This window comes from Anguilla anguilla, chromosome 4 (assembly GCF_013347855.1).
Source record: "Anguilla anguilla isolate fAngAng1 chromosome 4, fAngAng1.pri, whole genome shotgun sequence".
Classification (NCBI taxonomy): domain Eukaryota; kingdom Metazoa; phylum Chordata; class Actinopteri; order Anguilliformes; family Anguillidae; genus Anguilla; species Anguilla anguilla.
This window is the reverse complement of record NC_049204.1, coordinates 10,652,946-10,672,855: the sequence shown is the minus strand read 5'-3', so window position 1 is coordinate 10,672,855 and position 19,910 is coordinate 10,652,946. Positions and strand designations below refer to the sequence as shown.

General features: G+C 42.7%; 1 protein-coding gene across 2 annotated transcripts; it reads right to left on the bottom strand.

Annotated features, from left to right (window-relative positions):
* Positions 1-204: 204 nt before the first annotated feature.
* On the bottom strand, positions 205-19,280 carry sec16b (SEC16 homolog B, endoplasmic reticulum export factor). Of its 2 annotated transcripts, none has more exons than XM_035412380.1 (25): positions 19,088-19,280; positions 17,640-17,978; positions 16,906-17,009; positions 16,665-16,767; positions 16,459-16,546; positions 16,096-16,237; positions 13,238-13,389; positions 12,807-12,868; positions 12,430-12,568; positions 11,662-11,904; positions 10,763-10,860; positions 9,989-10,070; positions 8,083-8,200; positions 7,734-7,845; positions 7,363-7,468; positions 6,899-7,036; positions 5,719-5,832; positions 5,065-5,149; positions 4,679-4,948; positions 4,321-4,349; positions 3,994-4,107; positions 3,769-3,867; positions 2,640-2,751; positions 1,441-1,508; positions 205-1,329 (listed from the first exon to the last, which is right to left on the bottom strand). In XM_035412380.1, exons 2-24 carry the CDS (start codon positions 17,945-17,947, stop codon positions 1,441-1,443), a joined length of 2,886 nt encoding a protein of 961 aa, XP_035268271.1. In that variant the 5' UTR covers positions 17,948-17,978; positions 19,088-19,280; the 3' UTR covers positions 205-1,329. The 2 variants fall into 2 exon arrangements, with proteins under 2 accessions (XP_035268271.1, XP_035268272.1); XM_035412381.1 differs by lacking the exon at positions 19,088-19,280 and adding an exon at positions 18,300-18,406.
* Positions 19,281-19,910: the final 630 nt, after the last annotated feature.

Below are 19,910 nucleotides of genomic sequence, written 5' to 3'. Positions count from 1 at the left end.
AGTTTGGGAAATGAATTAGCCGAATAAAGAGAACCTGACCAACAACACCATAAATGGTCATCGCTCATTACATCCATAAATATGGGTAGCTGGACAAACCAGATCACACATACATGGTGAGCTGGGTAGCTTTTGTGCAGGAGGACTGCATTTTATAAAGCATAAATTAGGATGAAAAACAAAGAAGGCAAGATTACAAAACAATTTAGCAAATACATTTTTATTTAAATGTCATGTATATAGGTAAGGGCTAATACAAAACGAAAATGCCCAATTGAAGAAAAACAAAATTGATTTCTGAAAAACATAATGCTTCAGTATTTTTACATATGCTCTTAAGCTGCATTCATTGAATAAATAAAATACTTTTAAACGTTCATATTGAGCATCACTCAATATATGCAAAATTCATTTGGATATCATGATAATGATATCTATATAAACTACACTGTCCCATTAACAACAATATATTTTATATTGTGCTTTCTGCCAACTCCTAACATACATTTTAAATACCATAGAGATAATTTAATGATGTGCATTTTATGCTAGCACCTTCCAGCTTGAAGTGGATCCATTCATCTTAGATGTGATTTTTTATTTTATTTTATTCAATTTAACAAACCAGCATAGCATAACAGGACCTTGTTTGTGTGCATAAATATATAAAATTCTGTCTGAACATGGACACACCCTACCACAATGCAATTGTGATGGCACAGCTGTTATCTGACAGAAACTATGCATTACACAAGGCCTTTGCTTCCATATACTTTCGATACGCTTAATGTTTTAGTGCATGTGACCTGACGTGAATGGACAAAGTGTTAAACCACATGGTGAAAGAAAAAAGAACTTCCAGGCTACAGTCTGTCCTTCCACAACAAGCCATTAACACATATACATTTCTTGAAGCCATAGGCTTTTCTTTGGCTTGGTGCATGTTACACAAATCAGAAAACCTTTGGTGGTGGTTTTAATGGCAGCCCATCACAACCCACTCGGAGCACCATTTCCTACGGAAACCTCCCTGAGGCGCGACCTCAGCTGTTCGGATTCTTCAGCGAATCAAATGTGATGGATAACATGACCTTAAAACCCCAGCGATGGGGCTAGCGCGTCCCGTGTATTTTTGTAACCGCACTGCGCTGATGTGGGAATACTAGGGGCTCAAGGGGTGATCCAGAAAAAGAAATTTGGGGGCACTGGCCTAGCAACGAGGTCCCGGAAGGTGCCATCGGCTTCAAGTCGATCAAAATCGTTCGTCAGCTTTCCTCCCCCGTTACCCAGCTTCTCTGAGCATTACCACAAATCATAACAGGAAAGGTCCTGTAAATGAATACAGAGAAGAAGGCAATGTTGATCAGTCAAATACTCAAGTCTTTCTGAAGAGTTTTACGTTCTCGTTCACTTATGTGTCCACCGTGGTCAGGCCCTTACCTAAGAGAGCGTCATGGAGGTCGGGCCAGGGGACGCAACTTGACCCTGCACTGAAGACTGCTGCCTCCCTGTACACACCAGATCACATAACAACAAGTAAGTAAGCACTGACATATTTTGGTTATACTGCATGCGGTATCGTGTTCAATCATGCCATGTGGCAATATTAACCTTTTAAGGCGTAAGATAACAAATGTGATTACTATGTTCCTACATAGCAGAAACCTACTCTTAATGCATGGTCAATATACACTAGATTACCAAAGGTACGTGGACACCTGACATCCAATATCTCATTCAAAATGATGGGATTTAATATAGAGTTGGTCTACTCTTTGCTCTTATAACAAACTCCACTCTTCTGGGAAGGCTATATACTAGATGTTGGAGCATTGCTATAGGGATTTCCTTCCATTCAGCCAGAAGAGCAATAGTGAGGTATGGCACTGATTGGGCGATTATGCCTGGCTCGCAGTTGGCTTTCCAACTGATCCCAAAGATGTTGAATGGGGTTGAGGTCAGGGCTCTGTGCAGGCCAGTCAGTCTGTGCACAGCGGCGTAAACAGCAATTGTGGTTTTGCGCACAGCTATCTCAGAAGGTATACAGGCATTGCAAATGGGAGTATATTTCACAGATTATCAGATCAGATTATCCAAGACAATAAATGACCACTGAATCTTGACAGGGACATCCCTAAATGTAAAACAATGGTAGGATTGTGTATTTATTCCATATTTAGTAGCATATATTGGCAGTAGAATGATGCGGCATAATTACTCTACACAAATCTTTGGTGAACATTTATCAATTTTGTCAATTAATATTTTTAATGAACTCCCATAGAGAAGCTATTGTCCAGTTTGTGACACTTGGTTGGTATAGTAGCCAATGAAACTGGGCTCTGGTTGTTTGTTAAATGGACAAACTACACTACATTGGTGGCAATTAGAAATTCTGTATTTGGCATCACTGTAGTGTACTAAAAAAACTAGAACACAGGTTTTATTTCCACTGACAGAATGGCTGCAGGAGCAATAAATGTTGAGCAATCTCAAGACACCGGCATCCTGGCCATTAGAGCGCTTGCATGAAGGGGTTAATACTATTTTTGCCTGTGTCTGGGATTTTGGGTTACTGATACTGCATCATCTGGCTGTTGCTCCACGGTAACGTTGGGACAATACAGCCATGTACTCACCAGCCTTCTTGGAGAACGGGTTAATCCCTGTGGATGTAGGTGGAGGAGGAAACATGGCTGGATTGACAGTTGGTGGGGGAAGGGTGGAGAAGAGAGGAGGTGCTGTGGTCTCCTGTAGAAGCAAGTCAAATATTACATTACAGGCATTTAACAGAAACTCTTATCCAAAGCAATTTACACAGCTTTGTTGCTTACAGTGCCCTCTAAACGTTTGGAAACAGTAGAGTGAAATTGGATATTGTTGCTATATACTTAAGGCATTTGGATTTGTGATCAAAAAAATAATCTGACACAAAAATACAGACAATTAGTTCTTATTTTAGTGGTGTATACATGCAAATATGTTTTATCATTTTACAGAAACAGCTATTTTTGAGCTGTGCAAAAGTAAGATAACGGATGAACTTAAAAGTAAATTCCAATTCAAGTCTACGACCCGCTGGCATCACCAACCATTTGGAATCCTCTTTAAAAATGCCTTTCCAGGTTTTCACTTGAGCTGCTCTCAGTTGATCTTTGTTTTTGGGGGGTGCTCTCTTCAGTCTGCTCTTCAGCAAGTGAAATGCATGATCCATTGGATTTAAATCAGGTGACTGACTTGGCCAGTCCAAAACCTTCCACTTTTCTCATTGACGAATGCTTTGGCTGCGTGTGCGTTTGGGGTCACTGTCTTGTTGCAGGATGAAGCACAAGGAATTTCTTTGTATGCTGCCAGATAAAATCTGTCAGTGCACTTCCGAGTTCATCCTACTGCTTCCATCCACTGTTACATCATCAATAAAAATGAGTGACCCTGTTCCAGAAATACCCCTACATGGCCAAGCAATGCCAATACCTCCTCCATATTTCTCTAATCCAAATGGCTTAAATATATATCACAAAAATATCTAGTTTCACTCCACGTTCCCACACTTCTGCAGGGCACTGCTTATGTTGGCCGCCCTTTGAACTTTCAGCTTCAAATCTCGCCCATTAACCACTGCTTTATCCAAAAACAATACATAAAAAATTACAACTAACCTCACAGAAAACAACAACCCGACAAACTGAACGCAAAAGCGCTCATAAACACCATGTCATGCGATCTGTGTCCCTTGTGGGCTCCATTGCAGAGCATAAGCCGATTTACCTTTACCGAAGCGCCCAGACTGGCATCCTCACTCCCCTCCTTTTGGACGTCATTAGGCTTTGATTTGAACCAGCCGCTAAACCATCCAGGTTTAGTGCCCTGGAAAACAAACAGACTGTCACACTCTCCAACTGTATTATGGAAACCGCCAATGCACGGATGAATTTGCAGTCTTTCTTAATTCATTTTTATTCATTTTGACTTGGTTTGTGGACAGGGACACACCTTCTCAGGCTGCAAATTATTCTGCTCCTCAGCATTCCTTTCCTGGGTGGTTGTCAGCTGGCTGGCCCCTCCCTCTTCCCCCGTGTTTGGATCCGCCCCACTCATCTGCATATCCTTCTCCACCAGACACAAAAAGGGCGTTCATTCATAAGGATAAAAAAAGACAGCGTTTAACTTCGTCTCACTACAGGCAACTTTGTGCTGGCACAAGGAAAAATCACGCATCAGACCCCACTTGTTGGTGTGCATACATGGCTAGCCTGGAGCATTATCAACATTAGAAATTAAGCCAATGGTCAAAGTGTTCAAAGAGCTCTTGTCACTTACCCTCACAGCGTAAGATTGAATCTCATCCCCTGTGTAGACACAAAAAGTATGAACAAATAACAAATAATAAATAGTACAGAAGTACAATTTTAAGGCTGGGATAACTCCACACTTCTTGGATAAAGTGACAATTTTTAATGATGGGTAAGAAAATATTGTATAGATACTTTCTTTAGGAGCAATGGGATTTAATGTCAGTGTGTCTACAACAACAGCAGAAAAAAGTAATAGCGGTAGCATAGCTCAGGCCATACCAGATTTGCAATTCGCTGTTTAGGGGCCCTTCAGGAAGCAGGGGCATAGTCTCACTAAGACATTCATTAAACCTGAAACCTGAGGTTCTTTTTAACGTGCTTACCTTGACCGTCCAAGAACTGACTGTGAAGTGGCGGATTCAGAGGTTCAGGCTGCGGATATGTGCTATTATCAAACTGGAGGTTGTATTCTTGTCCCCCGACCACCGGGGGTGCTGCAGGCTGGCTGTGAGCTTGCCAGACTGGCTGCTCTGGCCAGCCGTGGGAAGCATGCTGTTCCATGGCACCTTCAAACTGTGGGTAAAGAATTTCTGGTGGCTGGACGTCACCCACCACCCCACCTGTGGAGAACTCCTGATCGCCTGTGTAGGGATCTATGGGAAATCCAAAGATAAACCTCAACTTTTTAATGACACACATTTTCTACCAGGTGGGAGAAATACCACCATGCAGTTTAACACTGAAATAATGATCTGGGCCTCAGAGTTACCTGGGTACACTCCATTTTCCTGGTTTGCAAATGCATTTTCTTCAGCAGCTGACTGGTAGGTGTCACTAAAACTACAGCTCCCCATCTATGCAAACACATAAATTTTACACGGACATCATCATTTGGTTGCTGTGAAAATATGCTTTACAATTCATTTTAGTTTCTGTGACCGTTGCCCTCCACGGTAATAAATAGTAATAAAAACTTTGCACACATCATGTAATTTTATGACCTCCATAACTTTTTACGGCTCATGGCTTCAGACAAAAATAAACAGAAAAGGACAGGAAAATTGTATCAAATTTCTGTGGTGTTGACTGAACCAGGATAATAAGAAATCTTGAGTCTTCCAATACAACTGGCAAAAACCGATTCAGTTCTCATGTGGAAACACAGCGGGGAAAACTGCCAGTAATTCATTTTCTGATCAGCTATAAATCATTAACGCCGATGAGTCCTACAAGCGATTAATCATTTCTTGCTTATCGGCATTAGCTTCATATCTGCATCATTCATATTCCGCGTTCATTAAATATCAGAAATATAAAGTTGCCGACAGTCCTTTCTGAAAAATAAAACGTAAGTGCTGAAACTAGGACGTAGCGAGTTGATTGATATTTGCGGCTGGGCCCAGACCCACACATCCATCTGCACCTGAGCTCCCCGCTGACCCGTCCGCAGCTGTGCCAGCCACTCAGGATCGCCGGCGGGTCTGTGGCCGCCCGCGTCGCCCAACTGCGGCTCTGACTGCTTCAGCCTCTCCGCCAGCTGTACGAGACAGACAGGAAGAGTGCTGAGCGGGCAAAACATGGAGAGGGGGGTGAACACAGATACACACACATACGCACACATGCACATACACACAACACAGACACACACACACACACACACACACACACACACACACAAACACACACACACAAACACGCACACACATAATACACACACGCACACAACATAACACACAGATAAACACGCACATACACATGAATGGACTGCATTTATATAGCACTTTTATCCAAAGCGCTTTACAATTGATACCTCTCATTCGCCAGAGCAGTTAGGGGTTAGGTGTCTTGCTCAAGGACACTTCGACACGCCCAGGCTGGGGTTTGAACCGGCAACCCTCCAACTGCCAGACAATCTCTCTTACCTCCTGAGCCATGTCGCCCATACACACACGCACTGTTATATTTGAATAATTTTTTTTCTAACACTCCCTTGAGATTTAATTTGTATTTTTAAAATACATTTCAAATACCTTGAAGAAACACCAGGCCAATGCCCAGGACTTTAGGCCAGTGGGAGAACTGAAGAGTTTATTTCATAGATACAGTACATAGACTAAATAATATCTGTCAATTTATGACACTGAAAATGAGATCCATTTTCATTTTAAAGCCTGCTGACTAATGTTTGGAGAAATAAATTGGGATACATTTCTGCTTACTTTGGAATGCAGAATAAAATTTGACAATATGGCTCATTTTCTCAGCGAATGATGCAAATGTGGGTATCCTACTGTGAGTACGCCTTGTAATTATAACCTGAAATAAACCTAACCAATGCTGTTTATTGCTATCCCATGTAATGGGACCAAGTGTAGGAGAGCAGTTCCAAAAATATCCAAACACTAGCAAGCACAAATACAGATATTTATACATCCCAAAAAAACTTTTACAAATGTACTTTCAAATATATTCAAATACCTTTCTAAATTTTAGAATACTTTCTGGGAAAATCATTGAAACAGCTTGAATGTGCAAACCAGTGTGTGCGTGCGCGTATGTCTATGTATGTGGATTCCCTTAGCATGTGGAACGGGATACGCTACCTTAATGACCTCTCCCAGCAGGACGGTGCAAGGCACCTCTTGCCCTAACAGGGCCTTCCCGATCACCTCGCAGTAGTGGAAGGCCTGGGACGCCAGGCCACAGTCCAGCAGGCGACAGGCGTACAGAAATTTGTAGACCTGGAATCACATTCAGAATTACAGCTAATGGCTACACATACAACGTCATTACAGGAATTTAGCAGACTTACACAATTTTTTACATATCATTTACACTGCATCCATTTATACAGCTGGATATATTGAAGCAATGAAGGTTACCCTTGTTCAAGGGTACAACGACAGTGTCCTACCCAGGAATCGAACCTGGGATCTTTCAGGATACCAGCCCAGTTCTTTACCCACTATGCTACACTGCCGCCCCATCAAGGCCTTGAATCAGAAACAGAAGTGTACATTTCGATCAGTGCCTGGAGTGGATATGCACTTAATACACAGCCAGTTACCTGGAATGAAGGGATGGAGAACGAGGAATTTCCCAGTCTCTGGGAGTACTCAAACACTTCTGTGCACTGGATAGCGGCATTCCGAGCGAATTTCGGGAAAGGTAAACTGCAGAAAAGGGCAGATTTACATGTCAGGAAAAACACAATTCATGTCTCAGCAAATCACCCCATACTATACGACAGTATATCAGTATGCAAATTTAATATGTCTCTGTGAAAGAACTGAATTCCTTTTGAAGAGAAAGTAGGATATTCAATTTACTGCCAATATAGGCCATTGTCTTTCCATTCAACACCAAGCTGCTTCTGGCTCTTGCTTTACGCTCAAAATGAATCTTTTGCTAGCTGGACTGAGATGAACCAGATCTTACCTATGATTGCTTCCCAGAAGGACAAGTCTATCTGTTCTGGAGGTGTAAACACCAAAAGGAGCACGTGCTGTCAGATAGCAGAACTGGGCGGCGCTGAACACGCCCCTAGTGGCTGGAAAAAGACATGAAGATAAACCTACAGTGAGGACATCGGAAACTGGCTTACAGTGGAACAGGGTCAGACACTCTCAGCAGAAGCATATGGAGTAACCATTCCTTTGTGGCAAGAGCTGCCTGTGTGTGTGTGTGTGTGTGTGTGTGTGTGTGTGTGTGCGTGCGTGTGTGTGTGTGTGTGTGTGTGTGTGTGCACCAGTGTGTTCAGCTCCGAAACCGACGCTGTGGTCTGTACCCAGAGTGTCCCCCATAGTGACGATGGCTTTCTGGTGCAGGACGCTATCTCCGGTCTCGTTGGACAGCATAACCGCTAGGTGAGGCTTCCAGTCTCCCCACTTCTCACTGAGACAACTCTAGGATGAATACAGACCACACTCAGCATCACCACTGAACATTCCTACTGCTGGAACACTGCTACAGCAAAGGGAACAGGACACACTGCACTGAGCAGAACTACAGAACATTCATACTGCTGGAACACTGCTACAGAAATGGGAACAGGACACACAACAGTCAGCATCACCACAGAACATTCCTACTGCTGGAACACTGCTACAGCAATGGGAACAGGACACACAACAGTCAGCATCACCACAGAACATTCCTACTGCTGGAACACTGCTACAGCAAAGGGAACAGGACACACTGCACTGAGCAGAACTACAGAACATTCATACTGCTGGAACACTGCTACAGCAATGGGAACAGGACACACAACAGTCAGCATCACCACAGAACATTCCTACTGCTGGAACACTGCTACAGCAATGGGAACAGGACACACAACAGTCAGCATCACCACAGAACATTCCTACTGCTGGAACACTGCTACAGCAAAGGGAACAGGACACACTGCACTGAGCAGAACTACAGAACATTCATACTGCTGGAACACTGCTACAGCAATGGGAACAGGACACACAACAGTCAGCATCACCACAGAACATTCCTACTGCTGGAACACTGCTACAGCAATGGGAACAGGACACACTGCACTGAGCAGAACTACAGAACATTCATACTGCTGGAACACTGCTACAGCAATGGGAACAGGACACACAACAGTCAGCATCACCACAGAACATTCCTACTGCTGGAACACTGCTACAGCAATGGGAACAGGACACACTGCACTGAGCAGAACTACAGAACATTCATACTGCTGGAACACTGCCACAGCAATGGGAACAGGACACACAACAGTCAGCATCACCACAGAACATTCCTACTGCTGGAACACTGCTACAGCAATGGGAACAGGACACACAACAGTCAGCATCACCACAGAACATTCCTACTGCTGGAACACTGCTACAGCAATGGGAACAGGACACACTGCACTGAGCAGAACTACAGAACATTCATACTGCTGGAACACTGCCACAGCACGGGGGACAGGACACACTACACTCAGCAGAACCAGTGGGCATTCATACTGCTGGAACACTGCCATGGCACGGGGAACAGGACACACAACACTAAGCAGAACCAGTGGACATTCACATAGCTGGAACACTGCCATGGCACGGGGAACAGGAAACATTACACTGAGCACAACTACAGATACGCACATTCCCATTGCTGGCTCATGTACTAGAGGCAGTGAAGCTGGAGTCTGGAGAAAATAAGCACCTTTTAAGGCAATATTTTTCCACTGCAAAATTGTCTTATAACAGCGACAAATAAGATGAATTTCATAAAGGTTATCAATTAACATTATTGATATAAAAAAGAAGGCTGGATTTAAAAAAGGATGACATGTAATTACTTTTTTTTTTAATTTAAGGTAGTAACCCTAAAATTAGATAATAATAATAATGTTTCAAATGTAGATACAGAGTTGGAATGAAAGGGATAAGAGTTAAAATACTTGTTGGGGCACTTCAGCTGAAATGACAGTAAACAAAAACCTGTGCGAGCAGGCAATAGGTAAAATGTAAGTGCTTCTATCAAACCAATAGAAAAATGTTAAAGAACTGCGTTGGGTTTTTTTTATGAGACCGCAACACTCCATTTTTTGCTTCACCAGTTACAGTATGCTGTAAAACTGGATGGAAAATACCGGAAATAACCAACTTGGTGGGTGTTGATGATGTGGCGAAAAACTGGGTAATAAAAACAGCGTGGTGCTAGATCAGTACCGTGGCAACGGCAGGGATCCTTCCGGACAGCAGCTGGAAGAGGGTCTGCAGGGGGTCACTGGCGACCAAACTCCCCGTAAACCTGCAAGGCAGCACCAGCCAAAAGGGTGTATGACGCACGTTTGTAAAATGCCACGCTCCTGCCGTTAACAAATCCCTGCCCCCAGGAACACCACCCCCCCACCCCACACCCCCCCCCAACCCCCTTTTTCAGTCACACGTGCTGTCCCAGATGGACAAGCTGCTGAGCTGGCAAGCTAGCAGTAGATAGCCAGCTAGCAATAGCTTGCGGCCGGTTTGCTGGGCAGCCCTTCTCCTCTTTTGTAATGCTAGGCAGGCTACCCATGTTTCATAACAAGCTACACCTGTCAGGAACGTAAGTAAAAAGGGTATTTATAGAGAGGTAACTTAAGAGTGGGGCAGTTCCATAATTAACAGCACGCATATCAAATATAGAGCCAAGGAATTGTGCTAATTGTACTGCAGCCAGCCTAATTTGAGACTGTAATGGAATAGTTGGCATAAGAAATAAAGTGTTGTGTTTAGCAAACTAGCCATGCAATTACACAGAATATTAGGGCGCTGCGTTATGCGGTCATAAACCTAAGTGTTAAAAAAAAGCCTATTACCTCGTAATATACATTTATGTAACTCTCCTTAGCCATATGTACAGATTTCAGTTTATACAAGGAGATAACACATGTACCGCTCGAAATGAAACCATACAGACAAAATACATTTTCATACATTTCCAGGATTTTTCAGTTACAGTACCTGTTCAGCACAGTGGTGTAGGACCTGTTGTCCATTTTACTGGCCAAAAACAGGGCGTGGCCCCAAAGGCCGCTCTTCATGGCAGACTCCAGGGCCTCCTGAAAATCGCACGAGAGTACAGTAACACAGTAACCTGAAACAGATCCAACGTGGGGCACCGCCGTCAAGTGAGAGGTGTCATGAGAAGGTGCCCCGAGGTGACTTACGAGCGGTGCTATATTTCACCGTGCGTAAAACCGGGTGTAACCGGATCGCCAGGTCCCTGCGCACCACGGGTTCAAATCCACTGTGAGAAAATGCTGCCATTCATCAGAGATGCTCTACTCATAAGCTGTTTGTTTTAATGGTTGAGCAAAGGACACTGCGGATTAGGTTAGAGGTGTCTTATCTGAGAAGGGCCAGTTGAGGTTGAAAGATCAGAACCAAAACAACTGATCTGACTAAACAAGATCATGATTAGCCGATTAGCTTTAATCAGCTCCGGGCCTTTCCTGATAAGACCGGAGTCTACTAAACAACTGTTGGATAACAAAAGGAGCATGTATACTTAGAGGTAAAAGCTAATTTTGTGTCCTTAGAGAGCAGGGGAATCTTCCTCTTCGATGTCAATGCATTTTCACACTGTTGTACCATGCTCTACAGTGATGTGCAATAATAGTTGTCATGTGTAAGTCATGCCTGTGAAAAGCATTGCCTATGCCTGTGAATATGTAAAAATGTGAATTGATCTGTATTTGTGGGCATAAAATATCAATAAAACATTAAATGGAGATATTACTTGGGGATACTCCATAAATGGCGATACTCATCAGTCAGGTGAACCCTATGTTTTCTTCTTTAAGAGCACCCAACAATAGTAATTTGATTTTCTGGTGTTTGACCACGCCCATGACTCTGACCTTCTTCCTCCCAGCCAATAGGAGCTGCGTGTACTTCTGCAGGGCCTCGTCCCCGGACTCGACGCTCGGGGCCGGGGCTCCGGTCAGCAGGTCAGGCCCCTGCGGCACCTCTGTTTCGGGGGTGGGGTCCTCGCTGAGGTCGATGAGGCTGGGCCCGTCCGAGACCCTCGCCTCCCCGTCGCACTTCCCCGGGGCGCGGGAATCTCTCGTCAGGAGCTCCGCGATGTCGGAACCCACGAACCTCTGCACAGAGAAACAGCAGATTGCCTTTTCAGAGCCATTAGCCAAGGCCACCCAGCAGTTTTGTCACAGATTAGAGCAGATGCGATGCGTGAACTTTAACTACAAGACTGAAGGGTTACTCCTCGATGAATAAGCAGGATAAAGGATGAACATGCTAACAAAATACTTCAGATGCCAAGGCTGAGTGTATTTATACGGCGCCAAAATCATACATTAATTTCTTACTAAAATTACAACAAAAGTATAAACAAATCAGGTAGGGCGTACAAATGACCCACCAACGTAGATAGATAGCACTGATAATTGATTATTCATGCAATTACATATAGCACCATTACCAATTTACACATATATCAAGACATTACAATAACAATTGACCAAAAACAAGGGCCCAAAAACAAGGGCATCAGTCTGTCAATTCTTTTCCAATGAACTACTTTTGCCTGGTTTTGTACCAAATGCAATTTTTGTATATTTGTGACTTCCCTTCTTACACAGTGATCTTGTGTTGTGTATTGTACCTACACCATTCTGTCTGCATAGAAGTACCAACAGCTGCCACAAGAGGGCAGCAGAGGTGTTGTCTTGTAGTGAGGTATCCTTCAGGCAGGATTCTGCCCTCTGCAGGGCAAAAGAAATTGCATCCACCTTGTGCAGGTCTTCCCTATGAAAAGAAACAGATACTACTGTCAACGGACACATAGCAAACGGGCCAGGAACACAAGTGCCTCACAGACTGCCTATTGTCTATTGGCTAATGATCATTCACTGCCCTACAATAGTTGTTTGCTGAGGTGCAAATCAGAAATTTATGAGAAAATCTAACTTTCATTTCTACATTATTGAAGAAATTATGACTGGAAATAAGGCTAGATAGATGTCCCACGTGCTGACAACGGTACCTTGCCAATGGTCCAGGAAAGTCTCGCAATTCTTGTTGTTCCTGAGTCTCCACAAGGATTATCTGTAGAAGGCAAGTCCCACATTAGTACTGGTCTTAATACTTTGTTTTTACCTTTCAATAATTAAAAAACTTTAAAGAAAAATAAAACTAGTCGAAACTAGTCTATTCAAGGGATAAAGCAGATCAATTGGCAAAAGAACAAGACAAAAACCAGTCAAACCAGACTTGTTTCAGATTTAATCTTGTTTTTCTTTTGCTGTTATAATAAAGTTAAGTGTAGCGCTAGCAGTTTTACAATTAGGGTCATGATCTCCCCAGGATTTACCGCTACAGCTGTAATAATTAACATCTATGCTGAATTCCAGTGTCGTGACTTCCAACCAGACTCACGTCCGGTTCCAAATGTCTGATCGGCTCGCATAGGAGTACCTCGAGACTGTGGAGCTCCACCAGGGCAGGCTCTCCCTGCGAGGCCAGGCTGGGACTGACCCGGATCAGCTGACCCGCAGGCCCAAAGCTGGCCCGCACGTGAGGGAGGGAGAACTTCAGCGGGGCCTCCACCCGCGGGACGGCGCCCAGATCTGCAGGTACACACAGGAGCCCCCGTGACCTCACAGCGATGGAGACTATTCACCGTGTGCAGCCTGGCAGAAGTGAACTGTAGCGGGAACGATGCCGATGTTTTAACTTCTCTCTTATTTTAACTTGATCCGTTCCAGTGCAGTGGAAGAAGATATTTTATGTGGAAGTTATAGGGGTGTGCAGAGGAACCACGACGTATCTGTTCAACCAAGAAAACTTCTTTCTGTCTGTATCCAGAATGGGGGGAGTGCATGCAACCTGGTAATAGATGGGGGATGTTATCTGTTGGTTTGCACTGTTGTTTAATACATGCACTACCTAGAAGTACAAGGCTGGTTCAATAGTGCGCCAATAAATTACATTGCTCATTTCCCATTTCAGAATATGATATTTGGATTCAGGTTATCAATTTCAATCACAGACATAAGCTACAATACAGATCATTTTCATAATTTCTCCATATTCTAAAAGACATCTTCAAAAAATGTTTACATTTTTATTCTGATAATCTGTGACGGCACTGGCTTTCTTGATCATTTCCCTAACTTTTTTCTTTGTTTCCAAATTTGCAATGGCCAGTTGTATTCATAAGCTGGTCCCATCATTGCAATACAATCAAATCAGGAGCATGCAGGCTAGCATCACAATGCCAACTGCTGTCGTCCACCAGCTAAGCCGAGTAGGCACTGCTGCTTGAGTGCAGCGGACAAGAACAACTCCTATTGGACAAAGAGTTGAGGCACACCGTGTGTCCTGAAACCCAACCGTCTCCAGGTGGCGCTATTGCTTATTATGTGTGTCGCACCACAGGATTCCCAGCTACTGTGCCCAATGTCATGATCAGGAGTACATTCCAGGCCAGAGGTGCATCACCCCACTGAGAATCAAGTCTATTTGGACATCCAAAGGCCTTCTACTGAACTATGGCTTCCATAAAGCAGGGTATCTACATGGTCTATATGTTCATAGCAACAATTAAGGACCCTGTGTAATAAAATGAAAATGTAAGTTCTTTTACATAAATAACCCAAGAAAACAGATACTATGACAAGCAGCTTATTTTATTCAGCTGCAATTTTACATTTTTATCAAACTTCTTATGCTGTCCACTACAGGCAGAGATGGTATAGGTCATTTGGAGACCGTGTTTACTGCAGAACATAAATGGCACTTCAAATTTGAATCAGTGGTGCTATCCTTTAGTGGGTTTCCAATTAAACCAACTTTAAGTGCAAAAAAGTGATTATACAGGGCATTTAAAATGATAAAACCATAATTAATTTAGCTATCTAATGCATGCACATCAACATACCCCAAAGCTACTTTCATGTCATACCAGCATAGCAGTTGGAAGGTGTTTCTGGCACGGACTCTCAGTAGAAGTGCCCTTATAAATTCAGCGATAAACAAAAAGGCGTAAATTATGTATATTATGCTTTTTTCACTATGGCAGGTGTGACTCACTTTCGCTGTAATTAGCAACGAAACTCATTAGCATAATCTATTACAACAATTCACACCCAAACTAAAGATGCATGCCCTCAAACACAACTTTTTCTATCCAAATCCATCAGCCACTTTCCCTTCGCAGTTAGGGAGGGTATGATCGGCAGGGATCCACCTCTTACCATTTTAGAGTGACCCCGCTAGTCTCCAGTCAATCGGGCGCCTGCAAGTCTGCTTATTAAGCTGCGTGTGAAGTCTGTTTTCACCTCTGTGAAAGCCCGTCTTGTGGGCTGGGGCGTGATAAGAAGTTGCACTTGACATCACAGACTTTGGAGGGCAGCACATAGAGTATGCTCGCCTGCACTCTTCCAAATCGAGGACCGATGGTCCAGTTATGAACGCTGACATATGATTAAGCATTCCAATTTAGGAGAATGGAGGACAAAAGCAACAACAAAAAAACCCCAAGGGGAAATATGGAACTACAGCGCATTTCTGTACAACACTTTACAGTGATTGATGGATATCTGTTCAAATGTTATCTGTTCAGAGATTTTTGGTTTTTTAAAGCCAGGTGATGGCCCTCAACATGGATGCAATATATTTCTACTGATTCATTTACTTAAATATTGATTAAGTACTACAGTCGCTACTGGAAAAAATGCAAAGCAAGCCCTTCTGAAATATTTTTGCATTGTATTAAACCGTATACAATCGCAACCTAGCAGTTAAGTAGTAGGAGCCAAACTCATTTTTGACACGAAAAATTAGGTAGCCCTTTACCTCTGTTACATTTTGAATGCCAGAGACATGATAAATACGACAAAAACCAAAACCAATACTTCAATGTAATTAGCCTCGTTTGCATTTATTTAATTTTTTGTTTATAAAAAGGTTTTTGATTGGTGGCTCTCATCGTTTTCTGGTATGAAAGACCCTAACACAAATATGTCAAGCTGTGTGCACACTGTGTGCTGGGTTATGGTTCTGACTGTTCTCTTAATTATTTCATTAGCCCAATCAGTACTCAGTTACCTTCATATTAATGCGAACAGTACATAATATATTGGCATTATTCTTGTGGCCTGTACCCACAAGTTGCTTCACATTTCGGGAAAAGCTAAGGTCTAAATCTCAATTGTAAAAAAAAAAAAATTCTAATCAAATCAATGGAATTGAAACCAGCATACGCACAGAGCCCCAGGAACTGAGTTTCACTCTCTGGCCCTGAAGATGGACCATTTGCATGTCAGACGAACCTGTTTGTGAGGGACTCCAGCGAGACTGTGGGGGCGGGTCGTTCTGCTGCGCTCCATCTATGTACTGACTCAACTCGTAGCTGCTGGAGGACAGCCCGGAGGTTTTGGACTCCGCCAGTGTACCAGTTCCATACAGAGAGGCCTGAAAGACAGCGACACACAGCCATGATCTAACTTGAACCTGCGAGACTTTACGCTGGCATTAGCTTGTCTCTCAGACACCTTAATTTCACAAATGTACTTTGTGCAAATATACGTCTATTCAATGTCTAGACACTGTATCAAATCATGATATAGCCACAGGCAAGAAAGGAATGGGAAGAAAAAACCTTTTTCAATGATAAATGCCTAACAGGAGTTTACCTGTCCTGAATCTTCTCCGTTTTCCCTGGCATGGTCTCTGTCGGGGCTGTTAAAGTCATTGTGAGGATTATCTGTTCGCTGACTGATTCTGAAATAAAAGGGACAGTTATGTCTGGTCACGTAGCCCGCACAGTGTTTGGATTAGAAGATAATAACTATTTCCCAATATACAGTAACTCTGCATGAACCAAACAAATCTCACTGACCTGTACTGATCTGGGTAGGCAGTGCCAGTCCACTCCTGTTCATATCTTTGCTCCTGATAGGGCCCTGACCTCCAGTGCTCCTGATGAGTCCATCGGCCAGTATCTGGACATCATTAACGTTTGATAATCAGAGTAATTAAGCACTGCATTCATTTCCACGCTCAGCACTTATGAAAACCACACCCTTAAAAGGTGCACAAATACTAGGCAAAACTAGAACAGTGTAATAGCATATGTGTACCTGGGTGCTGGTAGTGCCCTGTGTGAAAGCCATGATCGTAGTACCCATAATCTTCTCTCGTGTCCCAGGATGAATAGCTGTGCGGATGATGGTCATAACCCTGTCTGAACACAAATGAACATGCAAGGACAATGCCCCATTTAAAAATAGCTATATAAATACCCATATAAAAACAACTTTAAATTTACAGCATTTTACAAAGGAAAATGAATTTTCACTTGTGGATTCTTTAACACTACATAGAGTACATTTTCTATGATGCTAGAGTCTAAGATCAGATGTCAATATTATATTTTGTTCTAAACATAATAAAACAAAACCACACTGTGTAATGCTCCTGTGTAATCCATCTGAACTTGTGTAAATTAGGTTATCCATATGTAATTGTTAACAAAGTGCAAATCAACAGAGGATAAACACTCAAAAGAAGGAAGACTACACTCTAATACAGTGGTACTCAACCCTGTTTCTGAAGATCTACCATCCAAGTACGTCTTCATTTCAGCCCTAATTTGGCACACATGACTCTACTAATTAGGAGCTCAACCAGATCTCTAGCTGTTCACTGGGGTGTATTTGCGTTGCAGTTGGAATGAAAACCTACAGGATGGTACAGCAGATCTCCAGGAACAGGGTTGATTTCCACTCCTCAAATTGCTCCTCAATTTTAAAAGGAGTAAAGACAGCATGCAATCTTCTGTATTTTAGATTTAGATTTGCCTGTGAAGACCAACCTTGAGTGGGACCGACCACTTGTCCTATCTGAATCGTAGTCCGGCCTAGTGGCAGGGGTGCCCCAGTGATCAGATGAGACGTCTGGTCTAGGGGGTGGGAGACAGATGACGTATTTCCCAGACCTGGGGTCCAAAGCCGACCACTGCTTCACTCTAGGGTCCCAGTGGGGCTGGTATGCATCGCCATGGTGACCGGTTCTGTAGTACCCATCCCTGTCTCTAGATCTTTGTGGGTACGCATGCCTGGGAGCGTAGTACTGAGGTCCCTGGGGTTCGCAACCATGCCAGGGGTAACCTCTGGGATCCATCCTGCTTGCACTTTAGCCCGGTGTTACACACCTACACAAAGCAGAACCGCGCAGCTGACTGAGATAAAAAAAAACCTTATCCGCCTAACTGACCAAGATCAAAATCTACAAAATGTTGTTTACTACGATTTTGGTCAGAGGTTTGATATTGGTTAGCATTCCTCTGCTTAAAATTTGCCAAAATATTGTTCACTTCATAAATGTTATATCTTCAATAGAATATAATTCTGAAGAGCGATCTTAGCAAAACGGGCACACAGCACTTGTTACTACAGAGACAGGGACTCTTCATACAAATGATATACGAAAGAAATAAGAGCTAGGGAAAGCAAAAGTAGCGATTCAGACTCACAGCTCAACTCGGCTTTGCTCTGCGCAGTTCAAAGCGCTCTCAAATCTGACCGCTGTCAAAGTACACCTTCCACATCAGCTTACAAATCACAACACCGACTGCCAATTTTACCCAGACCTTAGCTACCCCCTTCCCGTTGGTGCATGGGCAAAGTACAACTGCTTTGATTTATTGCATCGTATAACAGCCTAGGCAATCGCAATCCAATGTCTTAGTCTATGTATCGACCTGACACAAGACTAGTTTAAGACTACATGTAGCCCATGATGAGCATGACGAGGAATGGTAGGCTACAGAATACGATTCTAGAGTGGCGATACAGTGAAGACAAAAGATCTAATGACTAGTATAAAGCATTTTCTTCGCGGTTTTCTATTGTTTGATTCATGAATACCCATTTTAAATCATTGCTTAATGTTAAAATTTATAAAAAGCAAATAAGATCATGTATGAATGGCATACTTTAATATTCTGAGTGGTGATGCTCCTCATCACGTCTCTTGGTACGTTAAGAGTTCTGTACAATCCAATATAACTGTTACTTCAGTACAAATTCAGTGAAGCAGTAGCTAAATTATTAAGAGAGCTACATTTTATAACCTCACCTCAGTTCAAACTACTTAACGAGATGTCACTGGTCTTTTTCTGAGCACATTGACAATGCTGTCGAATAAGCAACACACCCTTTGCACAGTCAAAAAAGTTTAAAAGGAATTATACATAAACAATCATAGCTACTTCTCAGTTAAATCGAAAAAAATGTGCATACATTAGCATCGGCTACTTACATCTGATCTTGTATGTACTTGGTTTCACAGCCGTATGCACTGAAATATGTTTCGTTGTTTATCTTCCTACTGAGATTGCAAACTCCAAATTCCCGGTTTTGAGAGAATTCGCCGTTGCCACGTTGCGCGGAACCATTCACTAGCCTAGGCTGGAGCATACGGAAAATGAATCAGTGCAAGCAAATCGCGTTGGTGTGGGATAACCTCCATATTGAGAAGGGAAACGCAAACGCGCTCAATTATCAAGTGTGTACTAATCTGCCTTTCGTAATGCCGTCATTAATACGCAGGGCTTGGATAAGTAAGGAGTTTCTTGCCTGTGTGGTGGAACTTATTATCCCACTTAAATGAAATAATCCACCAAAAGCAATTTAACACATGGAATATCACATCACTCATATATTTGCCCCAATCATGTACTATAGGCTTAATATTCCCATGAAGTTTCTCCAGCTAATTACAATAGTATAATTTTTTCTGCAATGTTAAACAATAACATATCATCGTTCTCAACACAATTTTCTAAAAAAAAAAACTATTTCATTCATGCGTTTAATTCAAGAGGTGCTTCCGATACACCCAAAGCGCTGCATGCACGCAGTTCTTAAAAACATATAGTGTCATTAAAAAAAAAAACATACATTGCTGTAAAACAGCTAAAATTATTCGATAAGTTTATTCCCACCATATATAATTGCCGTTTCACACTTCGATTGACACAGATGCTTTGAATGACCACATTCTCTTCACATGGTAAGATGAAAAAGCACAGGGCCAAGTTACATTAGAAAGCATTGGGTAGCAGCATTGTTTAGGATTTACA

Bases quoted from the DNA above. Each gene is read 5' to 3' on its own strand.
- sec16b (XM_035412380.1), bottom strand. From the start codon at position 17,947: ATGGATCCCAGAGGTTACCCCTGGCATGGTTGCGAACCCCAGGGACCT. The intron at 13,390-16,095 runs GTTCGTCTGACA...GTGTACCTGCAG, and splicing joins CTGGAGTCCCTCACAAACAG to ATCTGGGCGCCGTCCCGCGG. The intron at 12,869-13,237 runs GTACTCCTATGC...TGCCTTCTACAG, and splicing joins TGGAGCTCCACAGTCTCGAG to ATAATCCTTGTGGAGACTCA.